At 38.9% G+C, this 21,571-nt stretch overlaps 1 protein-coding gene across 6 annotated transcripts in view; it reads left to right on the top strand.

The window, feature by feature from the left end:
• The window catches only part of PHLDB2 (pleckstrin homology like domain family B member 2), a 232,468-nt gene that overhangs the window by 205,120 nt on the left and 5,777 nt on the right, over window positions 1–21,571 (top strand). For all 6 annotated transcript variants that reach the window (XM_061194159.1, XM_061194163.1, XM_061194160.1 and 3 more), the window contains 5 exons: window positions 2,610–2,750; window positions 3,940–4,039; window positions 11,262–11,469; window positions 18,686–18,776; window positions 19,809–19,955. In XM_061194159.1, the coding sequence (XP_061050142.1) occupies window positions 2,610–2,750; window positions 3,940–4,039; window positions 11,262–11,469; window positions 18,686–18,776; window positions 19,809–19,955 (687 nt within the window). The remainder of the gene's footprint in view (window positions 1–2,609; window positions 2,751–3,939; window positions 4,040–11,261; window positions 11,470–18,685; window positions 18,777–19,808; window positions 19,956–21,571) is intronic.

The raw sequence follows: 21,571 nt of genomic DNA on the forward strand, positions 1-21,571 counted from the left end.
CTTTCTAAAATTGTTGGTTTGAATCACCTTTCCAGGTTGATTTTGTCTTCTATTTTGTTTTGCAGTATGGATTTCTTTTTAATATTAAGCTGCTTTAAAACACCTGGGGAGGCGTAAATAATAGTACATTAAAATACCTCTTACGGATCCAAGTTGCTCACAGTGTGGGATCTTAACAAGAGGCTAAATTGAAAGATACTGCCCATCATTTATGCCTTCTTGAGTAACATATAAGAAAACAAAACAATCAGATTATCGATTTCATTTCTTTGTCTTATTCTTTCATTTCATGTGGACACATATATATTTTTTCTTTCTCCTATAAAGCAAAGAGCACCTGTCTGTTCTGGATTTATGTTTCCTTCCACCCTTTCTCCTCATCCTATCACTCAACCTCCATCGGCCCCTTGGCCTGAAGTTGTGGCTACATCTGTCGATTCTTTTCCTTTAAATGACACACCACCTCCTCTACCAGCTAAGAAACACAGAAGGCAGCAGCAGCAGGACCAGCAGGTAATTAGGAACTGGTGTTTAGAGTTTCACCTTAACAACAAACTTACTGATGGGAAATCTTTTCTTCAACTTTTCCAAAGGTATTTTTTAAAAAGATAAGATGCATACTCCTGTTTTTTTTAAAGGACATTTATTATGGCCTAAGAGTGTGGGGATTGTTAGAAAGTTTGAGACGTTGATTGTCCTCTCCTGGCTTTTGATGTGTTTGAGCTAGTTTCACATCCTCATGCTTCAGTTGCCATTCAACCAAAATATTGCAACTTACTTCAGGTATTTTTCAAAATCATAATAATTATTTCCACAAAATTCATGGTGTAAAAAGTTGCTGTGTCAACACAAAATATTTTCCTTACACATTATTAAAACCATAATAATAGACATCATTCCTCTGCTATGAGCCAAAATTTTCTCAACATTTTACAAATGTCTCATTTCTTCCTTCTAACAATCCCGTGAAATACGAACTATCTCCATATTGATATTTAGGGAACTGAGGCTCAGCGTTGGTAAGTAGCTTGTCCAGGGTAACACCACAAGCAGTGCATTTGGTCCATAGAACAATAGTTTTTTATTGCACTTTTTTTTTAAAAAAAAAAAGCTCTCTGTTTTTTTGTTTTTTGTTTTTTAATTAATTTATTTATTTATGGCTGTGTTGGGTCTTCGTTTCTGTGCGAGGGCTTTCTCTAGTTGTGGCAAGCGGGGGCCACTCTTCATCGCGGTGCGCGGGCCTCTCACTATCGCGGCCTCTCTTGTTGCGGAGCACAGGCTCCAGACGCGCAGGCTCAGTAATTGTGGCTCACGGGCCCAGCTGCTCCGCAGCATGTGGGATCTTCCCAGACCGGGGCTCGAACCCGTGTCCCCTGCATTGGCAGGCAGATTCTCAACCACTGCGCCACCAGGGAAGCCCCTATTGCACTTTTTAAAATACATAATTTATTATTCCGAAAGTGTTGCCCTCCTTTTGATACATTCTATGCATACTCATGCTTGGGTATTCAAAAAATCTATTTTGAGACTCCTTTCCACTATAATCAAATCCTTATGTGAATTTGGCCCTAGAAGATCCTAAGGAGTCAGTCAATAGACCCACCCCCCGCCCAAAGTAGGTGAGCTCTGGTTTCCTATGCCCAGCCCTTACCTTTCTTACAGCTACCTTTACTATCTATTACCTTTGGTTAAAAGACTATATCTCCTCACTACTTTTAGGTTAATAAATATCAAGTATAAACAGATAATTGTAAAGTTAAATTGCAGATATTCTGCATGATTGGCGTGTTTGGAGATTGATAGTAAGTTTGATAACCCAAAGTTGCATTAATTTTTACATATTTCAAAAGCCTGAGTTCAGTATAAAAATGATCAAACCTAAAGAACCTCTAATTAGGAAATAAATTTACTATTGAAGACATTTTGGGGGAGGCCAAGAAAAATTTGGATAAGTTTCGAGTTGGCAAAAATTTTGCCTTAGGAATCTGAAAAAAGAAATGAAATAGTCAACAGGAGGATTTTTAAACGTGAGGGATTGCTGTAGAGGCTCCTCGGCCAAGATCTTTTTTCAGTCTAGAAGGATGCCTTATATGGAAACATTATGTGGATTTGGAGTGTGTTTATGTGATTGAAATATGATTCTAACTTTAAACCCACTTCCCTGTTTATGCTTTCTCTTCATTTCTTCCTTCTCCCTTTTCTTATTCTCCTCACACTGGGATCTGTGCCATCACACAGAACTGTCCAGACAGACAAAGGGAGAAACTGCTTACTTGCTTTGTCCACTGGCTGTTCCGCCATCCACATGGCAACCATCATAATAATTTGTAAGTTGTCCTGAGGCCCCAAGGCAGCAGGCACTACTACAGAAATGACAGGTGGATTTTTCTGAATTTTTCTAGGTTCAGTAATAAATCCTTCCAGTGTCTATGTACCTTACCAAATGCTAGCCCAATTTTCTTAGTGAATACAAGTCTAAGTTGAATAATTTTTAAAAATTCTGTGTTAAAATTCCAAAGCTTCTTTGTAAATGCATACCTCTTAATTACTTCAGTGACCTGTTTCAGTTAGTCAAGTTTTGCTATTCTGCTTTACATTTGCATTTAAAGCATTTTAGAAGTCTGGAAGAAAGGAAAAAACAGCACCAAGAAGGCCTCTATCTGAGTGACACTTTGCCTCGAAAGAAAACCACACCTTCCATATCCCCTCATTTCAGCAGTGCTACTATGGGGAGAAGCACCGCCCCAAAGGTAGGACATGGGGAGAACCATGGGCTTCACCTTCAGTGAGTCTTTTTGTCCTTATGTTGACTGACATGCAAAGGCCCCTAAAGAAAATGCTAAATAATAAACCATTAAGTTTGCTTGTTGGGCAGACGTCATAACTAAATTGCATTTTCTATCCTATTCAGAGGACATTTGGAATTATACGCTCTGGGACCAAAGCACCTGGTCCAGGGTATTTTCTACCACCACACAAGTGGTGAGTAGCCTTCACTTTTGTGACACACTCCCGTAGCTGTATCCCAGATATGGAAATTGGAGGACGTAAGCTCTGGATTCCAGGAATAATAGCAAAAAATATTTATTGAACCATTTCTTGGAGCCTGACACTGGACTAAGCCTTTGACGTGGATTGTTTCATCGTAAAACCCAACAACACTAGGTAGTAGAGGTACTAATTAGTATCCCCATTGTACACATGGATAAAACTGAGGTGGAAAGAAACTAGGTGACTGGTCCACCTGGGCACCTGAAGCTGGTCGGCATTGAAGCTAGAATGTGAATCCATGTGGTCTGATGCCTGAGCTGCCCTCACGCCCGTTCTGCTGCCTTACCGAGGGGTCATGACAGGAAGAGGGGAAGGGCAAGTGAGAAGGAGGTTTTGAGTGGGCCAGACTTTGGAGTCCTTCCCTTGTCCTTAATCACTTTGTTTTCATCTATTTTATAAACTGGTGTTCCAAGGAATTTGCTATTTTGAAAGTGTGCTAAAACCACCGGGCTAGTTAATATTAGGTGTCTCCAGTTTTCAGCCCACTTGATCCCTTGGAGCAGATGGAAATTGGTGCCCTTGTAACGTGTGTAGATCTCCTCTGTCCTTGTGCATGACGTGCATGCGTTCTTGTCCCTGCATCTGCTCCTCGCGCATGAAGGACTTTGAGTTGTTCTCTAAGGTGGTTTTGGACAGTGTTTTCCCCATCTGTCTTCACTTTTGGAACTGCTGCCACTGGAGGAATGGCTGTGATGTTGAGACTGCGGTGGAGCTCCTGGGGAGAGACAGCGACTGGCCTTTACCATTGAGCATCAACACACGGGGTGCAAAGACCTACCTTCGCTGCCTTCTGAGCTTAGATAGGAGCTAGGAATCAGCGATGTGACCATGTCCAGAAGGACCATTGGGCCTGCAGTTTGCCTGAGTTTTTCCTCCTGTTTCTCACAGGGCCACCTGCCCCTGGGACAGAGCAACAGCTGTGGCAGCGTGCTCCCCCACTCGCTGGCAACCATGACCAAAGACTCAGAATCTCGGAGGATGCTCAGAGGTAGGTACCTTTTAAGCCCAGTGTCATGTCCTTTGTCAAGCATTAGAATTCCTCAGGGAGAGGGAGACCAAACAGAGTTGGGGATCGTTAGGGAGGGGATCAACCTAAGTCCTCAACTTTACTCTTTTTATTTTTTTTTAATTTTATTGAAGTATAGTTGATTTACAATGTTGGGTTAATTTCTGCTATACAGCAAAGTGATTCAGTCAACTTTACTCTTAATGTGTCCACTTAGGGGAGGGATATATATATATGTATTCTTCCTTATTGTTGTACTGAGATAAGTTTTCTTATATGCACATTTGGCTGGTACATACCCGTTGTACTTTATAAATTCAGTAGACTTCTCCAATCAGAAAGGCCCACAGAGAATTACTAACCTTCCCATTTGATTGGGAGAAGGAAAAAAGAGACCCCTGAGATCCTGAGAGATTACCAAGGCACTTAACCAAGTCAAATCACTCCCCTGGTTTGTGGCTGAGCCACCCTGTTGAACACGTGCTAAAGACTCATTGAGCTGACACAGAGCACTAGTGGCCCAGGACAGACTTCCCTTAGGCCTTTTAAAGTGGGTTGAGCTTCTATTCTATGTGGTTGTTAGGTTTCAGGTAGACTTGGACTCTCAGCATGTTCTGTTTCTTTGTAATAATATGTTGCATTTCTAATGGGGTTCTCAAGTAGTCTTTGTGGGGCTAGAAGAAAATACTGTAAGGCAGTTCCAGAGGTGAGCTTCTCGTGCAGATTAGATTTATTGTGTTAACACGGTAGTTTAGGTCAACTTATATTGGCCCTAACTTTTGAGCAGGCATGGTGCTAGACAGCAAAAATGCAAATAAATTACATGATCTTTGCCCTTGAAATGCCTAGAGTCTCATGAGGAACAGAAAAACAAAACAGATGCTTTCAATAAAATGTGGTAAATGCAGTGATGGATGTATGCCCGGGATGTGAATGGGGATGCTGACAGAGTGATGAGCGTCTGGCCTCTCAATGCGTTCATTAGTGGGATTGAAACCCTTCCCTCTAAGCCAGCTTAGAGGCAATTCTGACTGCTTGGCCTCTTTGCTAATGTCACCAGGGAATAATCACTAGTACCATTAGAAATATGTCTATATATTGGTGTATATATATGCATGTATACATAATGTGTATATGTGTGTGGATAAGTGAGCTATATATAGCACTTGAATGAGGATTTCCTATCATTACCAGAGTGATTTAAGAGTTAATAGAAGCTATGGTGTTCATAAAAGTGATTTATAATATATGAGAGGTTTACAGTGTTAACCTTTGAATAAAATACATTTGATTGAACTTCTCTTTCATTTTATCATAATTTCTTAATAAACTAAAAATATCTCTTATGGTATATAAATAATAAACATAAATGAGTATATTTTGGCTCTCATTAATCACTGTTCGCTTGTGGGTCAAGTCTGTTTTCCGTTGAAGCATTTCTCTGTGATATTTATAGACTTCTTTTAAAATGTATTTTTCCCACTGGCTGAAGGCATCAAAGTTTGGACTGGCCACAGCACCATACTTTATGTTGAGAGTTTTTGCCTTAAGATAGAGAGTAAGAAAAACTAGTCCTTTATACCAAACAAACCTGTAAACAATACTGTGTAAGAGGATTCTTGTGAGAATATGGTGAAACTGGAGGGATGTTTGATCTCTGTTTTTCTCATCTGTGTTCCCCCCAAATGATGGGAATCCCCATGTCAGGTCCATGAAGAAGAACTGAGCCAATTCCCTTAGGTCACATGAGGTACCCTCTACAAAATCTGTTGTCTTTGACCTGTCCTCTGTGCTCCTGTTCTTCACTGCTGGGTCTTTTGTACATCCCAGAAGTCTGCAGCCTGTCTTTCCCTGCTGCAGCTCTGAGTGGTGTTCCTCTTAAAGAGTTTCATGTGGTGATGATGAGACAGCTTCTGAGGAAATAGAGAAGCCTCATATGTGTGCTGATCCATGAGAATGTGATGTATCTTGTGAGGCCAGCCTGCCACCCTTGGCTTCCCTGCCCAGAGGAGGAAGGGTCAGGGACTGCAGTTTTTAGAGCTACAACGGACCATAAAATTGGCAGGATTTTCTACTAAGCCCATACAGGTGGCCCACAAGGACCAGGAAGGATGAATCATAATTTCATTTGGAATTGTTTCACTACTACCTGTTGGCTCCATTAAAATAGCAAACACCAGGTAAAAGTCCACGGTTTTGAAAAAATCAGACCTCGCACATTTTTCATTAACTCAAATTAAATAGATCTTATCATTTTTATGACTTACACAAATTAACTTAAATGAACTATTTTTTTGCTGCTTATTCATAATGGATACATCAAGGACAATGGTGTAAGTATAAGCCTTCCTTCAATAAGCACTTTTTTAATAGACCTGACAGCGTGAATCATGCAAACAAAGATCTCTGAGAGCAGAGTTTAAAGCAAAGGGTCCAGGGACTCAGCTCCTAAAGTTGTAATGGTTATTGGCTTTTGTACAACTTGTGAACTATTCCTTTGTAAGCTTTAGAATGAATGAAATCTTTGTCCTTTTATCTTCTGTTCAATGCAGGAAAGTCCAAGAAAGGTATGACAACCTCCCTGTGTGGTGTTTTTGTTTCCAGCAAATAGTGAAAGGTCATTGTCATCTTTAAGAAATGATCAGATTTAAAACTGTACAATGGTGGACTTTTAGTCTAATGATTATTCCTTTTTACACATTAGAGGAAAATCGTTGCACATTTGCTAGAAGCACAATGCTGCGTGCAGCTGCTGTTCATTCACCGGCAGCTGCAGGACCCTCTTTGTTTTGAATTTTTTATTGCAAGGTCAGACCACGCAGGAAACACGAGTGCTTCGGAAGCACCGTTTTGTAAGACTCAGGATCTAGATAAAGAAAAGAGTGGGCCTTGTGATGTGTATAGGCTAAATGTAAAATATGATGTCTCCCCTTTATAAAGGCCAGGTATAAATAAGGCAGGCGGCAGGCTATGTGAGAGGATGGAAGGATTTAGGAGGCTCCTACCTATTCATTCCATTTAAGCCTTGAGACTTAGTAAAGAGTGAAGGACAGCCTGAATTGCTGGCTAGAATACATGATTCTTATGTGGCTGGGTGACAGAAATGTAGGGCATTAAAAGACTGACTTGTTATAAAGTTTGACGGACTGTGCTTCAAATCATTGAATGGCATTTTACAAACCTTAAGTCTTAAAACCTATTTGTTAATGTCTTCTTGGAAAAAAGAATTGTTTTATAGATATAATCTTGTTTTTATTCTCCCTGTGTTCTAGTTGAACATGTGTGAAAGATTTTTTTTTTCCTGTAACAAATCATTTTTGACTGTGTGCATGTATCAGAAGCTTGTTTTTGTTTTGTTAACTTCTTGAGTTCGTCTCTATACACTCAAATTTAATCTAAAAATGTGAATATCTTACCTTGTCAAGCTGGTACTGTTACTAACACCGTCAATGACTGCATGTTGGAAGACGTTTATTTTTCCTGTCCCTTTGTCATCCTTTTTGATCTTGTATCTTTTTCCCTTTCTCTATCATTCTCCTCCTCATTCCTGGCTTGTCCTGCACCTTCATCTTCCGGCTGGGGACTATGGTTAGGAAGAATGAATGTCTCAGCAGGTGAGAAACTGTCAGAAATACTGATTCATTTTATCCTCTTAAACCGAGGTTATAATTTTAAGTCATCTCATTTTCTGTATTAAGGCCCAGATAACCATTTTAAGGTATATGACACACATTTGGAAAATATTGGCAAGATTATATATCCCACAATGGTTAACTCACAAAGCACTTTTCAGGCACAATCAGCCAGAATTCATAGAGACTGACATTAAATATAATGATAACAATAATAATAATAAATGGGCCTTGAACATCCAACTGATTGGCTCTTCCGGGGCAGTGAAGAGAGTTGAGTTGATTTGGATTCCACGTATGTGCTATGCTTAGCGACCAGCCTCAGATATTATGAAGTCTTACTTTATAAACTTTATAAAATACCCTATTCAAACAGCCATTTCTATCTGGACAGGAAGGATTTAGAGCATTTACAAGGCCCTTTTTACTTTTCAGATGCTGTCCCATTGCTGAATATTATTCTTGCTACATAATTTAAAAACAAAAACAAAAACCAAGCAGTCTCAGGGATTTGGGGAAGTCTCATTTTTTCCAGGCCACTTACTTTGCCCCACCCGAACGAGTAGATGCATTCCACTTCCTTATTTAGTCACTAATATATTGGGTTGGCCAAAAAGTTCATTTGGGTTTTTCAGTAACATCTTATGGAAAAACCTGAACAAACTTTTTTTGGAATTTATTGAACAGGTGAATTCATTCAGTGACTCTTTATTTTGTGACACCTGAATGCTAAACAAGAGGGGATTCTGTGGTGAACAGGACATATATGACCCCCTCCCTGATAACTTATACTTGAGCAGTGGCTTAATCCAGCTCACACCTGTTCTGGCGCTGCTTCACGCACAGCAATTCTTCTTGGGCCTCCTACCAGGAACGCTCCTTCCATCTCCTGCGCGCCTATGGTGTCCTTCTGTTGAAAGTATCTGTACCTTTAAATGGCCAGGCCAGAGCCTGGATCCTAAAGCCAGCTCTTAGGAATCACGCTGGTGCAATTCTGGGGTCACAAGGGAGAGGTCCATGCCCTCGATTGTAATTGCAGGGGTAACTTGTTTTTTCAGAATTGTTCAGGAGGGAGGAGGCTAAGCCAGGTGACAGCTGAGTTCATCGTGATCAGTAAAATATTGCCGGTTGCGGGGATAGAAGGGACTGCATAAGATGGACATTCCCACTCACACTGGATCCACAGGAGACTAAAATCTTGCCTTGGAAGCTACTTGTTAGCAGCAGCCTTTTTCGTTTAAGTTGCCATGAAAATGCAAGGTGCTTATCCTACCACCAGAGTGATGTAAGGTTTTCTCAGACGTAGAGCAAAGAAATAAAATAAAAATAAAACACATAGTGAGGTGATCTAGGGAATTTACATTCACAATCAGCACAGCACACATTGTAACACGGCTCTCCCTTATGGCCGCATCCGAAAACTTGGAGCCATTTTAGTTTACTGTCTACCTCACCTGAAGGTGGTAAGTTCATTTTCTTATTCGGTGGTACTTTTGGGGGAAAAAAAAAAAAAATCCTGGGAGATCTGAGGAGCAGGGCATACAGTTGCTTTAAGAAGAAATACGTTCCCCCTCTTTTCTGCTTTTCCAAGAAAGTGTTAATTGCATCGTAGGAACTGGGTTTTCCTCATAGTGAAAAACTGAAGGGAAGGGAGGTTGTGGCACCTGTCATCACCAAGGAGATAAGTCTTATATGTTTGAAATGACAGGGCTGTCTTTTAGGGATGTGTTGTTCATACTAAAACAAGGAAATGTCTTCCATGTCATTGGTGCCAGTGTGAAGGTTTCTTTGCCAACGAACCTTTTTTGAAAGTATAAGGAAAGATATGTGTGTGACCTTTTCAAATAATTTCTGGTGTTTTTTTTTTTTTATTGTCCCCCTTTTTTTTCATAATGAATAATTGGAAACGATTTAAAAGGAGCAGTTAGTAATTCCAAAAGTTCAAGTATCAAAGGTAAATATTTGAGTAATGAATTATTTTGCCATTCTTAAGACAAAAAAAAAAAAGGCCCAAGCTCCACGCTTATGAATGCACTGGCTTTTTGTAATGCTTTATGCATTAATCATTACAATTAATAATATTCTCTAAAGTCTCATGGTGTGCTTTTATGTTTTGCATCTTTCCTTAGCAAAGTGATATGTAGTTTTTACATACGTGTATATTTATAATTTATAATTACATCTTATATCAAGGAAACTTATTTTCCCAGAAATGCCTTAACCTGAACTAACATATTTTCACTTAGATATCTAAAACTGCTCTAAATACTAATGGCATGCAAACTCCTCATGGAACTCAAATCATTTTACAGATTTAGTTTTGGTCTATAATGCTTTGTTAAAGCATCATGGATGTGGCTTCCGTTTTTAAATGGAAATATTTAATCAACAGCTGAGGAAGCTGTTTGGAATTATTTGCCTTCTTTTGCCCTCTGGCCTGCTTTTTGCCATTTCATTACTAATTAAAAGCCTCATAGAAAAGTAGGTAAAGTACAAGAAAACAGGGAAAATCCAGATGGTCCAGCTGTAAACTCTTCGTAAGTCTGGTAAGTAAATTTGATCAGGGAGAAAGTGATTGCAAACTATGGTACTGGTTAAAGAAACATCTTTTTTAATGAATTAAGGGATTTGTTTATCACTATGATCCCTGATTCCTGAATACATGCTAAATAGAGAATTGAAAGGAAGAATAATTCGATTTGTGGTGCCCAGAATCAGCTACCAGAAGAAAGCCATAGAATAACACAAAGTCAAGCCAGTGGCCTCATGTGCCAGCTGACCAGGTACCAGGGTAAGGAAAACCCCTCTTATTAGTGGCACTTTTGCTCCTGTTGATGTGATCCCTATGTTTTCATACGGTTGATATCACCAACTAGCTGAAGGCTGACTGTTAAGGCAGAAAAAGAAGAGAGCTATATATACACTAATTAGGAGGAGTACAGCCATTGGAAGGATTGTTGATTCTGAGTGTTTTAAATAAGTAATTGGCAGACAAGGGAATTTGAAAAAAAAGAATGAGAAAAATGTCAGTTTGAACATTAACCAGATTAAAAGTGTTAGTGATATGAGTGAGACACAGGTTTCTCAAATCCTACACCTAGATGATCCACCTGCTATTATATGACCAGATCCAGTACCCTTTAAATTGCAATACCATTGAAGAAGTGACTGCCCGAAAACCCTGGTGTTGCTTGTCACTAGAGTCATCTTGCTTCACTTAAACCCAGCTATTATCAGAGGATTCAGGGCCTTTAAATGTGTTTCTGTTTTGGTTTTGTGTGTGTGTTTGTGTGTGTGCTGATGTATTATTCTCAGTTGTGCTGAGATGTAGAAATGGCATAGGAAAGTGTCAAGTGATCTGCTGACAGAAAAGATCATTCACAAGACCACTTCTTTGAAACTCTTCCTTGCACTGAGCATTATGCCATTTCTTTGATCTTCTTGGCTTCAAAACAAATTAGACCAAGGCCCCAGTTTCATAGGCAGATGTTTTGGGTTCCTGGTTTAAGTCTTAGAAGATCTAAGACTGAAAGAAATGAGGCATACTAACGTATTTATGGCTCTCTCCTTAGGATATAATCACCAACAGATGAGTGAAGGACAAAGGCAGAAGTCTTCTGAATTTTACAGCCGCACAGCATCTGAATCAAATGTCTACTTGAACAGTTTCCACTACCCAGATCACAGCTACAAGGACCAGGCCTTTGATACTCTGAGCCTAGACAGCTCTGACAGCATGGAGACAAGCATCTCTGCCTGCTCACCTGACAATATCTCTAGGTAAGATGTATTCCTGGGGAAGGTTTCTGGTTTGGAAAAGCACCTGCCGGTTTCAAAAAGTAAAGCCATCAATTTGGGGCCATGTATATGTACAAGCCCAAATTTCTGAAACATAAAGAGTCTACAGTAGAGAAGAGGATTGGGTGTCATGGTGGTCTTTGAAAGTAGTTTCTTTGTATCCTGTGTGACTGAGCCAGTCACACACCATCTAATCCATTTTCTCCTTTATTCTTTACATTTGACTTCATGCATATACTGCGCTTCAAAATGGATTTGCCTCTGTTGGTTGACTCCAACTTCATTAGGACTGCTTTTGATTCAATAAAGAAGTAATTTCCAACAACAGAGTAAGAATTTGAAGGATATCTTACCCTTATGTTTTGTTAAAAGGAACGCTTTAGCTGTTCTGCATATTAAAATTTTGTAAGGATTTAACCATTCACATTTGTGTTCATACTTTGAGGCAAGCGAAGGTGGTCTTAGGGGATTATGGCCAAAGGTGCATCTAAAATATGGATCTAGTCAGAGTGCTCCTTCAAAAGCTTGTGATGGGGACTTCCCTGGTGGCACGCCAGTTAAGAATCCGCCTGCCAATGCAGGGGACACGGGTTCGAGCCCTGGTCCGGGAAGATGCCACATGCTGCGGAGCAGCTAAGCCTGTGTGCCACAATTACTGAGCCTACGCGCCTAGAGCCCATGCTCTGCAACAAGAGAAGCCACCGCAGTGAGAAACCCGCGCACCACAACGAAGAGTAGCCCCCGCTCGCCACAACTAGAGAAAGCCTGCGCATAGCAACGAAGACCCAACACAGCCAAATATTAATTAATTAATTAATTTTTTTTAAAAAAAAAAGCTTGTGATGATGCCCTACTACCTTTTGAATAAAGTCAGACCCCAGAGCCTGGCATTCTAGATCCAGCCCAACTCCCCATTCATTCTCTCCTCCTGATACACCTCCCAGAGCTTCTTATTCATTGAGAGGGTGATGAATTCTCAGATCTCTGTGCCTTTGACCATATTGGTTCTAGCCCTGGGATCATGTAATCTGTTCTTTCTTTTATTTATATGCTCATTCATTCCACAAATCCTTATAGAATATTCTACAGTTAACAGTGAGCTGGAGTCGGCTCAAACTGGCTAGCAAGAGCCAAAGGTGCACATCGCCTCCTAACTCTGTGATCAGCGGTGTCATGTTGGTAGCTTGAAATTGGCCATGGTGGGAGTATTTACTCCACATAAATAGACATTTGCTGCATATCAGGGGTTTTGTATTTCTCCAGAGATCTAGTTTACCAGCACACCACTATCTAGAGTCAATTCATCCTCTCATTTGTTTATTCCCTCAACCTGTACTTACTGAGCATTGAGAGTGTCTGGCATTGCAAAATGTCTTTACCTTCCCCCAACCCCTCCCATTTTAGCCTGGAGAAAGTCTCCTCATTCTTTAAGCTCAGACTTAAGTTGGAAACTCATGAGAATTTCTCCTTTCAGGGCATTTTTCTTTCATGTTTCCATGGAACTTGATACTTTTTCCTATTATATCACTGATCACATTGCAGTATACAGCTTTTTTCTTCAATAATTAATTGGTACATTCCTCAATGTCAAGGAGGATGTCTAATTATCTTTTGGTTTCCACATTCAGCAGAGATCTGGGCACATAGTAGGCATTCAGTAAGCGTCGGCTGAATAAATACCTCGGGATATTTGATTTTTTTCTTTGTTTGATCTATTTCAATTGGCTGAGAACCATTATGAGTTCAACCTCCAAAACATCCAATATTTAATCAATGTTCATTGAGCAGTTGTGTGTCTCAGGTGAAAAATGTCTAGTTGAATAATGGCCATCAAAAAAACTTTCCTCTATTGCAATGAAGTCACAGGCTGGGACGGGACCTTTTGGGGCTCGACCTGACAACTGATTGTGCTACTGGAAGCAGATCACAGAACTCTCTCGGTCCTGATTTGCTAATCTGCTAAATGGAGGATTGTTTCTTGAATGCAAGAGGATGATAGATTTTAAAATATTTTGGTGGAAAATTACCATCGTGTATATAGAATTTCTTTCTTTACAAAGGTTTGAATCATTTGCTCCTCACTCCCGCCCCCCAAAAAAGGAGTGACAGAGACGGAGGGAAAGTAATATCGGCAGGGTATACTTAGCTTTGGGTCAGTGTCTCATAAATGAAAAGAATATGAGAGACTTAAATCTAACCAGATATTATAACCAGGAAATTTGGGGAGTGGAAGAAAAGAAGAAAAGGATAGATGCTACAGTTTGTGGTAAATAGAATATAGTGTATTTTAATTCTGACATTATAATGTTTGAAATATTGATATTACTGGATATATCCTGTCAGAGAAGGAAAGGAGTCCCTTGGGAAAAACACTAAAGCAACCATGAGAATTATAGGTATTTCTCCTTGTTACAAGGGAAAATTTAATTTAATTTAAATTTAAGTAGGGAATTATGTAATAATAAAGAATAAAGATCATTTTTTGCTGCCATTATTTTTTAATGTCAGAAGGGTTAGTATTTCACTTCATTCAATATTAGAAGATACAGTATCTCACTTTTTAAAAAATGAAAGACACTTGAGTGTGTGGCACAATTGGGCATCAAACCATCCATCTCTTGCTCTGAAGGAGCTCTCGTAATACCCGCTGCTCCCAGGAGGATGTCAGAGAGTCATGCAGCGGTGCCGGGAGCTGATGCTCTCAGGACAGACAGCCTAGAACTTTGAGTACTTATTCATAAATGCCAGTAAACTGACCAATTAAATGTGTTACTTTTGAATAACAGGACACAAACAAAAGTCAGCAACTCGGCAACTATTTTATAATGATGATGGGAGGAATGAAAGTTGACGGTGCAGCCATTTCATTTCCCAGTATAGGGATCTCAGAGGGGTTTCTTAGGCACTCTGCACTTTTGCAAGTTGTTATTTTGAAAACATCAGACTACTTTCCCAAATAATTGTGAACATTTTAAAGCAATATTCCTGTGGTGAACTCCTGATAGCTTGACCATTTTTTTTCTATTTTTGAGCCATCTTTAATAAATAAATGCACTCTATATTATAGTTTTCCTATCTTGGTGGCTTTTTCTGCTCCATTTTCTTCTCCCTGCCTCTTCATCCCCACCAAAAACTAAAAGTAAATATGCATCCCTCCAAATGATCACTCCTCAAACCCGATCTCTCATATTTAAAGGTGGTAACAGCAGCAGTGCAGCAGTGAATACAGGAAATTACCTAAAAGGGAGGCACTTCAGTTACATTTACCAAGCATTAGAAGTTTAGGTCTAGAAACTTAAGCACAGTGGCCACCAAAATCTTAATTTAATTTTATTTGTTCACCTACTTACTTTTTCTTTAAATGGTTTCCAAAGGTAGAAAATGAGAATTGACTCCACTAAATGTGCCATATTAAGAGGATAGCATTATTGCAGAGTGATCATTCCTGGAAGGTAGCTACATGTGGCCATGATCGTTTTCCATAGTTACTTCACAGAGAACTGACCCAGTGCTGCTAGCAGTCATAGATAACTAACCAATCACCATGGTCAGAAATTACTAATAGTATTTATTTAAATATGCTGTCAGATTCTCTGAATGTCAAAAAATTGAAGCCAAAGTAGAAGATGCCTGCAAAAGGTCTAGTATAAATAAAAGGGACAGAGAGAGAAAAAACAAACAAACAAACAAGCATTTCTCTTCTGTGCCACCATCTACCTAAAAAAAATTCGTGCTGCCCTAAGATAAGCTTGTACCTATTTTTATGAAGGAAAATAATGTGATAAACATTAGGAAAATGGTAATAGGGAACTAATGTTTGGCATGTATAGTATGACAGCACATCCTAAATGGGAACTTTTTGAAGATAGGTAGAAAAAGAAATAAAGAACTAAAAATTTTTCTTTTTTAGATTTTTAAAAAATTATGTATTAAAATATCCTGAAATTATACACATTTTAAAGAGGTAATTCCATGCTGAAGTTCTAGCAACGTAAACTTAGTCTTGTGGTTTATTATGTCACAAAAAGCCATTGGTAGAATTATCGAATTACTCAGAGTTGTGGGTACCTTTGCCTTACACTTTTTGTTGAGACATCATTTTCGTGTCCAGCAGAAAGTTCTTTGAGTCAGTGTTTTTGCTAGTTCAGCATCATTACTGACACTGTACACAAATATAAAGCTAAGAAAACAGGTCTTGGGTCTTAGAAAACAGCAGCTGAAGGTCAATTCTGCATAAAGTCTGTTTTCTGCTAAAATGATTGAATGAGCTCATAGAGTGTAGTGTTCTGAATACCACCTAAAATTATATGTTCTTATTACTATTGCTAATAAGCCCTGACCTTGTGTTCATGCTTTGAGAAAATGTTAAGGAAGTTGATCGCTCATTATAGCTATTACCCACCAGCAGTGTGTGTGTGGAGCGGGGACAAGACTGGGTATGGGGTTGAGGGCATCCAAGGCTGAGCTTGGTTTTAAGAGATACATCAACCAGAATTTCAGATACTTCTAACCCCTTTGTTTCAGGCAAAGGTTTGTATTCTGCTTTCTACCCTAGATAGTCAACACCCAGTGTTTGCATTTTATTCTATGGAGTTCTTTCAGAAGAGATACTGAAAACCAGAGGATTTCAGAAGAGGGCAGACAACTGTCAAAGAGACCAGATAGTCTAATCTTTTTGAATAGAGAAAGATTAGACATTTTATATGGAGTAATAATTTGCTTAACCTGAAAAAATGCTTGAGAAGATGAATTGAAAATAAATATTCTGGGACACTGGCTCTTCATTTAGTGGCAATATTGGTATGCTGAAGGCAGTTTTGGAAAAGTTTTATGTCTTTATGGAGAATTTTGTTTTGCGTTTTGCTTATTTATTTGTTTGTTGTATGACAATGTTTGCTATTTTTCCTTCCTTTTTCTGTTTTTGCCTTTGCCTCTAAAGTGAATATTCTAAAAAGCAAATTCAAATTTTGCTGAAAGGTATTATTCAGCACTGAAAACTAAATCTGCTATTTAGATTCCTTTACCCTTGACTGAAGTTTCATTTTTCTTTATGACTATGGGTTTTTGCCAAAGTTGGTCACATTAAAAAAGTAATCTTCAGTTGATAAAATAGAATATGGCTAAGTAGAGAAAGGAGGCAAAACTAGTCATCTTTGTACCATTAATGGCCAAGTGATTCAGTATTATTCAGTATCATACAGTAATTACATGAGATCAGAAATGTGCCTGCCTTCTGAAGAAGGTCAGAATTTGGAGCAATGGGAGGAAGCATTACTCCTCTTGTAATTTAGGTGGGCTGGAGAAACCAATGATGAGTGTCTTGTGCTACAGGTAATGCATTACAAAGTGTATCTTCAGTGACTTCAGGCTCTCCCTTGGCATGACAGGTGCTAGCCAAATGGCATTTCATTTGTTCCATGCCATTGTATTGACAAGTCTAGACTTCACCCTAAATTTCTATTGCAATTGCTTTTGCTTTTCACTGCAGGTACAGTTCTGATCCCCCCAAAAGTATCAGGTAGTGGCAACACAGTATCATAGAGCAGCAGAAATTTTGCTGAATAAAAGTGGTTTACATGTCAAGGAAATATTAAATCAATAGCAAAAGTGTAGCTATAGAGAACAAGTAGGTGTCCATGGATTAAAAATTAATTATTTTTTAACAAAATAACCAAAGTAGCTTTTAAAGTATATAAAATATAATTTTTTTTTTACTGCCTCCATAGTTTTGTCTTTTCCAGAATGTCGTATAGTTGGAGTAATAAAGCATTTAGCTTTTCAGATTGGCTTCTTTCACTTAGTAATATGCATGTATAGTTTCTCCATGTCTTTCCATGGCTTGATAGCTCATTTCTTTTTAGTACTGACTAATATTCCATAGTCTGGATGTACTATGGTTTATTTATTCATTTACCTACTAAAGGATATCTTAGTTGCTTCCAAGTTTTGGCATTTATGAATAAAGCTGCTATAAACATGTGTGCACAGTACTGATTTTAAGATAAACCATATGTCCTACATTACTGTGGTCATGTTTCTCTTCAAAAGAACTCTTAGCCCTCAAACATCCTAGGTTTGAGTTGATCAACAATATGATTTAGTGAGACTATACTAATGATTATCTTATTCATTTTTATATGAATTAATTTTTATATGAATGTGTGTAGCAAACATGAACCCCTACTGTGTGCCAGGCTTTATGCTATGGAGGATACAGGCACAAAAGCCTCTCTATAGCCAAGAGAGTCTAGAAAAGAAGATACATTTAAGTGACTATGCAAGTAAACATGCATAAGAAATAACATTGGTTCTCCATGGCTGGAACATCAAAATAAATAAGTTTTGACTTAGGCCAAGGTCCTTTTTTTCCAGAATAGTCAAATAAAATGTAAACAAGGGAAAAATAATATATTTTGTTTAATGTTAAACATTTCTAAGTTCTTCTCCTTCTCTGTTAGTTATCCTACCTGGTCTTGCAGCTTTCACTCCCTTTGGTTTTTTCCTTCACGTGTTTATGTGATGTCTTTTTCAAGATGCATTACTTTTGAAGCTCTTGAATCCCTTAATGCAGTTTTCTCATTCGTACGGTGGATGGGCTTTATTGGCAAAACCGGCCACTACCCTTCTATTGCACCTGTAAGAGAAGTCATTTTTTTAATTGGCCATCTTAAATCACCATTTAAGAAATAAAATGTCCACAAGCAAAAAGGCATAACAAAAAAGTAGCTGATGATACATGATCCCAAACCAAATAAAGTGACTTCCAAACTTAGGGGTCATCTACATAGAACTTTGGTGATAGTGTTGTTGGTCTGGCATCCCTGAATAATTAAGCTAATGGGAAGACTTCCCGCAAGCCAAAATTTTTAGACTTTGGAGGAAACATTTTGAGAACACACTTTGTAGGAGTTGGTTTTGGTTTATTTATGAGTAAAACACTTTATTTGGTATTATTTTCCTTGCCTATGTTTTATCTCTTAAAACTGAGGTAAGTTAAGTTTCACCTACAGTTTTAAGAGTTGAATTGACTTGCCTCTTCAGACGAGTGATTCTTGTAAGTAACATCCTTTAAATTGTATTGGACCTTGTCGTGTGTGTGTGTGTGTGTGTGTGTGTGTGTGTGTGTGTGTGTGTGTGTGTGTTTGAAGAGATATCAGTAAAAAGCAGTATTCTTGAAAGACTTTTGTGTTTTCTTCAGTGCCAGCACTTCCAATATTGCCCGAATAGAAGAAATGGAGAGACTTTTGAAGCAGGCTCATGCAGAGAAGACAAGGCTTCTTGAATCCAGGGTAGGCCTAATATCTTTGATGTAGTAGTTCAAGATGCCCTGCACGTGACACTGGGAAACTGTTTTCAGGCCTCAATAAGCAGCATGATCTTGGAGTAGTCACTCCACCTTTCTTGGCCTCATTTTCTTTTTTTTTTGGGCCGTGCCACATGGCTTGTGGGATCTTAGTTCCCTGACCAGGGATTGAACCCCAGGTCCTCGGCAGTGAAAGCACAGAGTCCTAACCACTGGACTGCCAGGGAATTCCCACTGGCCCCATTTTCTTTTCTGAAAAGTGAGGGTGTTAGAGAGATGTTCTCTACGGCTCTTTACTGCACTACCATTTTTCATAATGTAAAATGTGTATTGTGTGGACATAAACTGAAATGAATGCTTTGTATTACATTTTCCCTTCAATGGCGCCTTTGTTTGCCTGCCAGGGAACAGGAGGAATGGCAGGTCTTTATGCATTCTCCCTGCCTTGCCAGTTCGTGGTAAAGACACTATTGTAATATTAAAACTCCCATGTTATTGTGACTGTATTTCAAGCCAGAATCTGAACTTCCTTAGGAATTCCCCAAATGCCTTTGCATCCTGCCTGAAAGGGCACCTCCTTTCCTCTTCTAACTTCCCTGGGCACTTCCTCTGTGACTGTCAGCCAGGAAGCCACAGAGCAACAATAGGAATTGGAAGGACCTACGGCCATCAAAGAAAGGCCGAAAGTCGTGACTGGTGTTGGGTCACAATTAGTGAGCCTTTTTTATATTAAAAATGGAGAGTTTTTAATATATGGGGTCATTAGTATGAAATGACTGAATAGAGTCACAAGCTGTGTTTCACTTAATATTTCATTTTTAATTAAATGTAGTGGTTGCATTTCTGCACAGGATGCTTTTGAAAGTTCTGTGAATGGTGATTACGGGTGTTTTAGTCTTAGATATATACTGGGCTATAAAATCAGGAATTGTCTAGTGAGAATTATTTGTTTTCATATTGGAATCATTCAAATATAACCAGTATGTCTGAAAATTTTTTTCTGCATAATGATATTTAGGAACGGGAAATGGAAGCCAAGAAACGAGCTCTGGAAGAAGAAAAACGACGCCGAGAACTCCTGGAAAAACGATTGCAGGAAGAAACCAGCCAGAGGCAGAAGTTAATTGAAAAGGAAGTAAAAATAAGGGAGAAACAAAGGGCACAGGTTGGTTGGTCAATCTGGATGGATTGGAGTAGGTTGCCCCCTGGTGGTCGTTTTTCAGAAGACAGTCACGCTATGTCTGAGGATACCTTCGGTTGTGCTGCCTATTAGCCCTTGACATGTAATGGCTAAGAGAAGTGCATTAATGGGCAAAAAAAATGTGTGTTTATTTCAAAACCCACTGGGAACTACTAACAAAATGACATTTCTCTTTAGTTATACGTGGCACATTTTGATTGGAGAGGCACTTTTTCTTCTACCCATTTTTTTTGGAGTATATTTAAAAGGAGAATGTCTTCTTGAGCAGCTTTGAAAATGCAGCTGGATTCATTACTGAAAACAAATACAACACCCAAACTAAGCTGAGAAAGAGAAGAGATTCTATTAAGACATCTTTTGGAAGCAAACACTCCAGAACAGGATACTTTTACCAGCCCGGTTTTTTGGTGGTGGTGTTCATGTTTTGGGGTTTTTTTCCCTAACCACTGTGTTGTCACACGTTTCCCCTTTGCTGCATCAGTCCACACACATGTGCACAGGATTCCTGAACTCAAGCAAAACTCAGGAAAACCATCCACTTTGTTTGACTTCCTATCTCAGTCAGTAGAGTCTGAGTCTCTGTTCTTGTCACTAGAACTGCTTACATAATGTATGTTTTCTGAGAAACTAAAATAAAATTTTAAGTGCCATGTAATTTAAAGTTCAAATCAGTTTTACCAAAGCTTACTAGACTTAATGGTAAAAGGTACCAATTCCCTTATTCCTCACAGTTGCTGGCAGTCTGAAGTACAACAGTTGGAAACTCGCCTTAAGACTTCATGTGCTTTGAGGGCTCAGTAAATCTGTGGCATCTGTCTAACATCAAAGTACCACAGAATCAAAGGCAAAATAAAGGAAAAATACAAAGTAAAACTTGTTCATTTTATTTCATTATGCCAAACCTCTGTCACATTTTGATTTAGTGTAAAGGTCATCCATGCCTGTTTGATATCTGAAGCCAAAACCAAAAGGCACAGTTCTATTTTAATCCCAATTATAACTTTTGCTTCCAAGTGTATGATTAGGTTATTTTCCCCCAGGGCAAAGGGGTGGGGTAATTTAACAGGATAAAATAAAAGACTATTTTAGAAATACTACCCGTGCAATATGTGCTTCCTAGATTAGATGAACCTCTACTCCAGCCATAGTAAAATAAAAGACATCTATGTACATCTCTTCAGTGTCTCGTCCTGGACAGTTCATTGCGTACAGCTTTGATTCCACTTCTTACCTTATTTTAGCTTCGCTTTTCAAAACATACATCTCTGCCTTCAATTTCTATCACAGGGTGTATGCAAGCCGACATGTACATACATCCTTGGGGGCTGGACTTACTAAATAATGTTCAGTCAATTATGTCATGTCTGCGGTTATTTAAGGAGAACTGTTGTTGAGTTGTGGCAGGGAGAACTCCTGGATACGTTACAGAGGAGGAGTCCTCATCTGTAAGGAGCAGCCCAGATAACTTCATGCCTTATTTCCCTGTGTTTTTAAGTGCTAAGTACCTCTGTTAAAGCTAAGGTAAATGACATGTCTCCATTTTCTCATCTGGCCATTTCAAGGAATAGAATCTGTTGGCC

The sequence above is a fragment of the Eubalaena glacialis genome, chromosome 6 (assembly GCF_028564815.1).
Source record: "Eubalaena glacialis isolate mEubGla1 chromosome 6, mEubGla1.1.hap2.+ XY, whole genome shotgun sequence".
NCBI lineage: Eukaryota > Metazoa > Chordata > Mammalia > Artiodactyla > Balaenidae > Eubalaena > Eubalaena glacialis.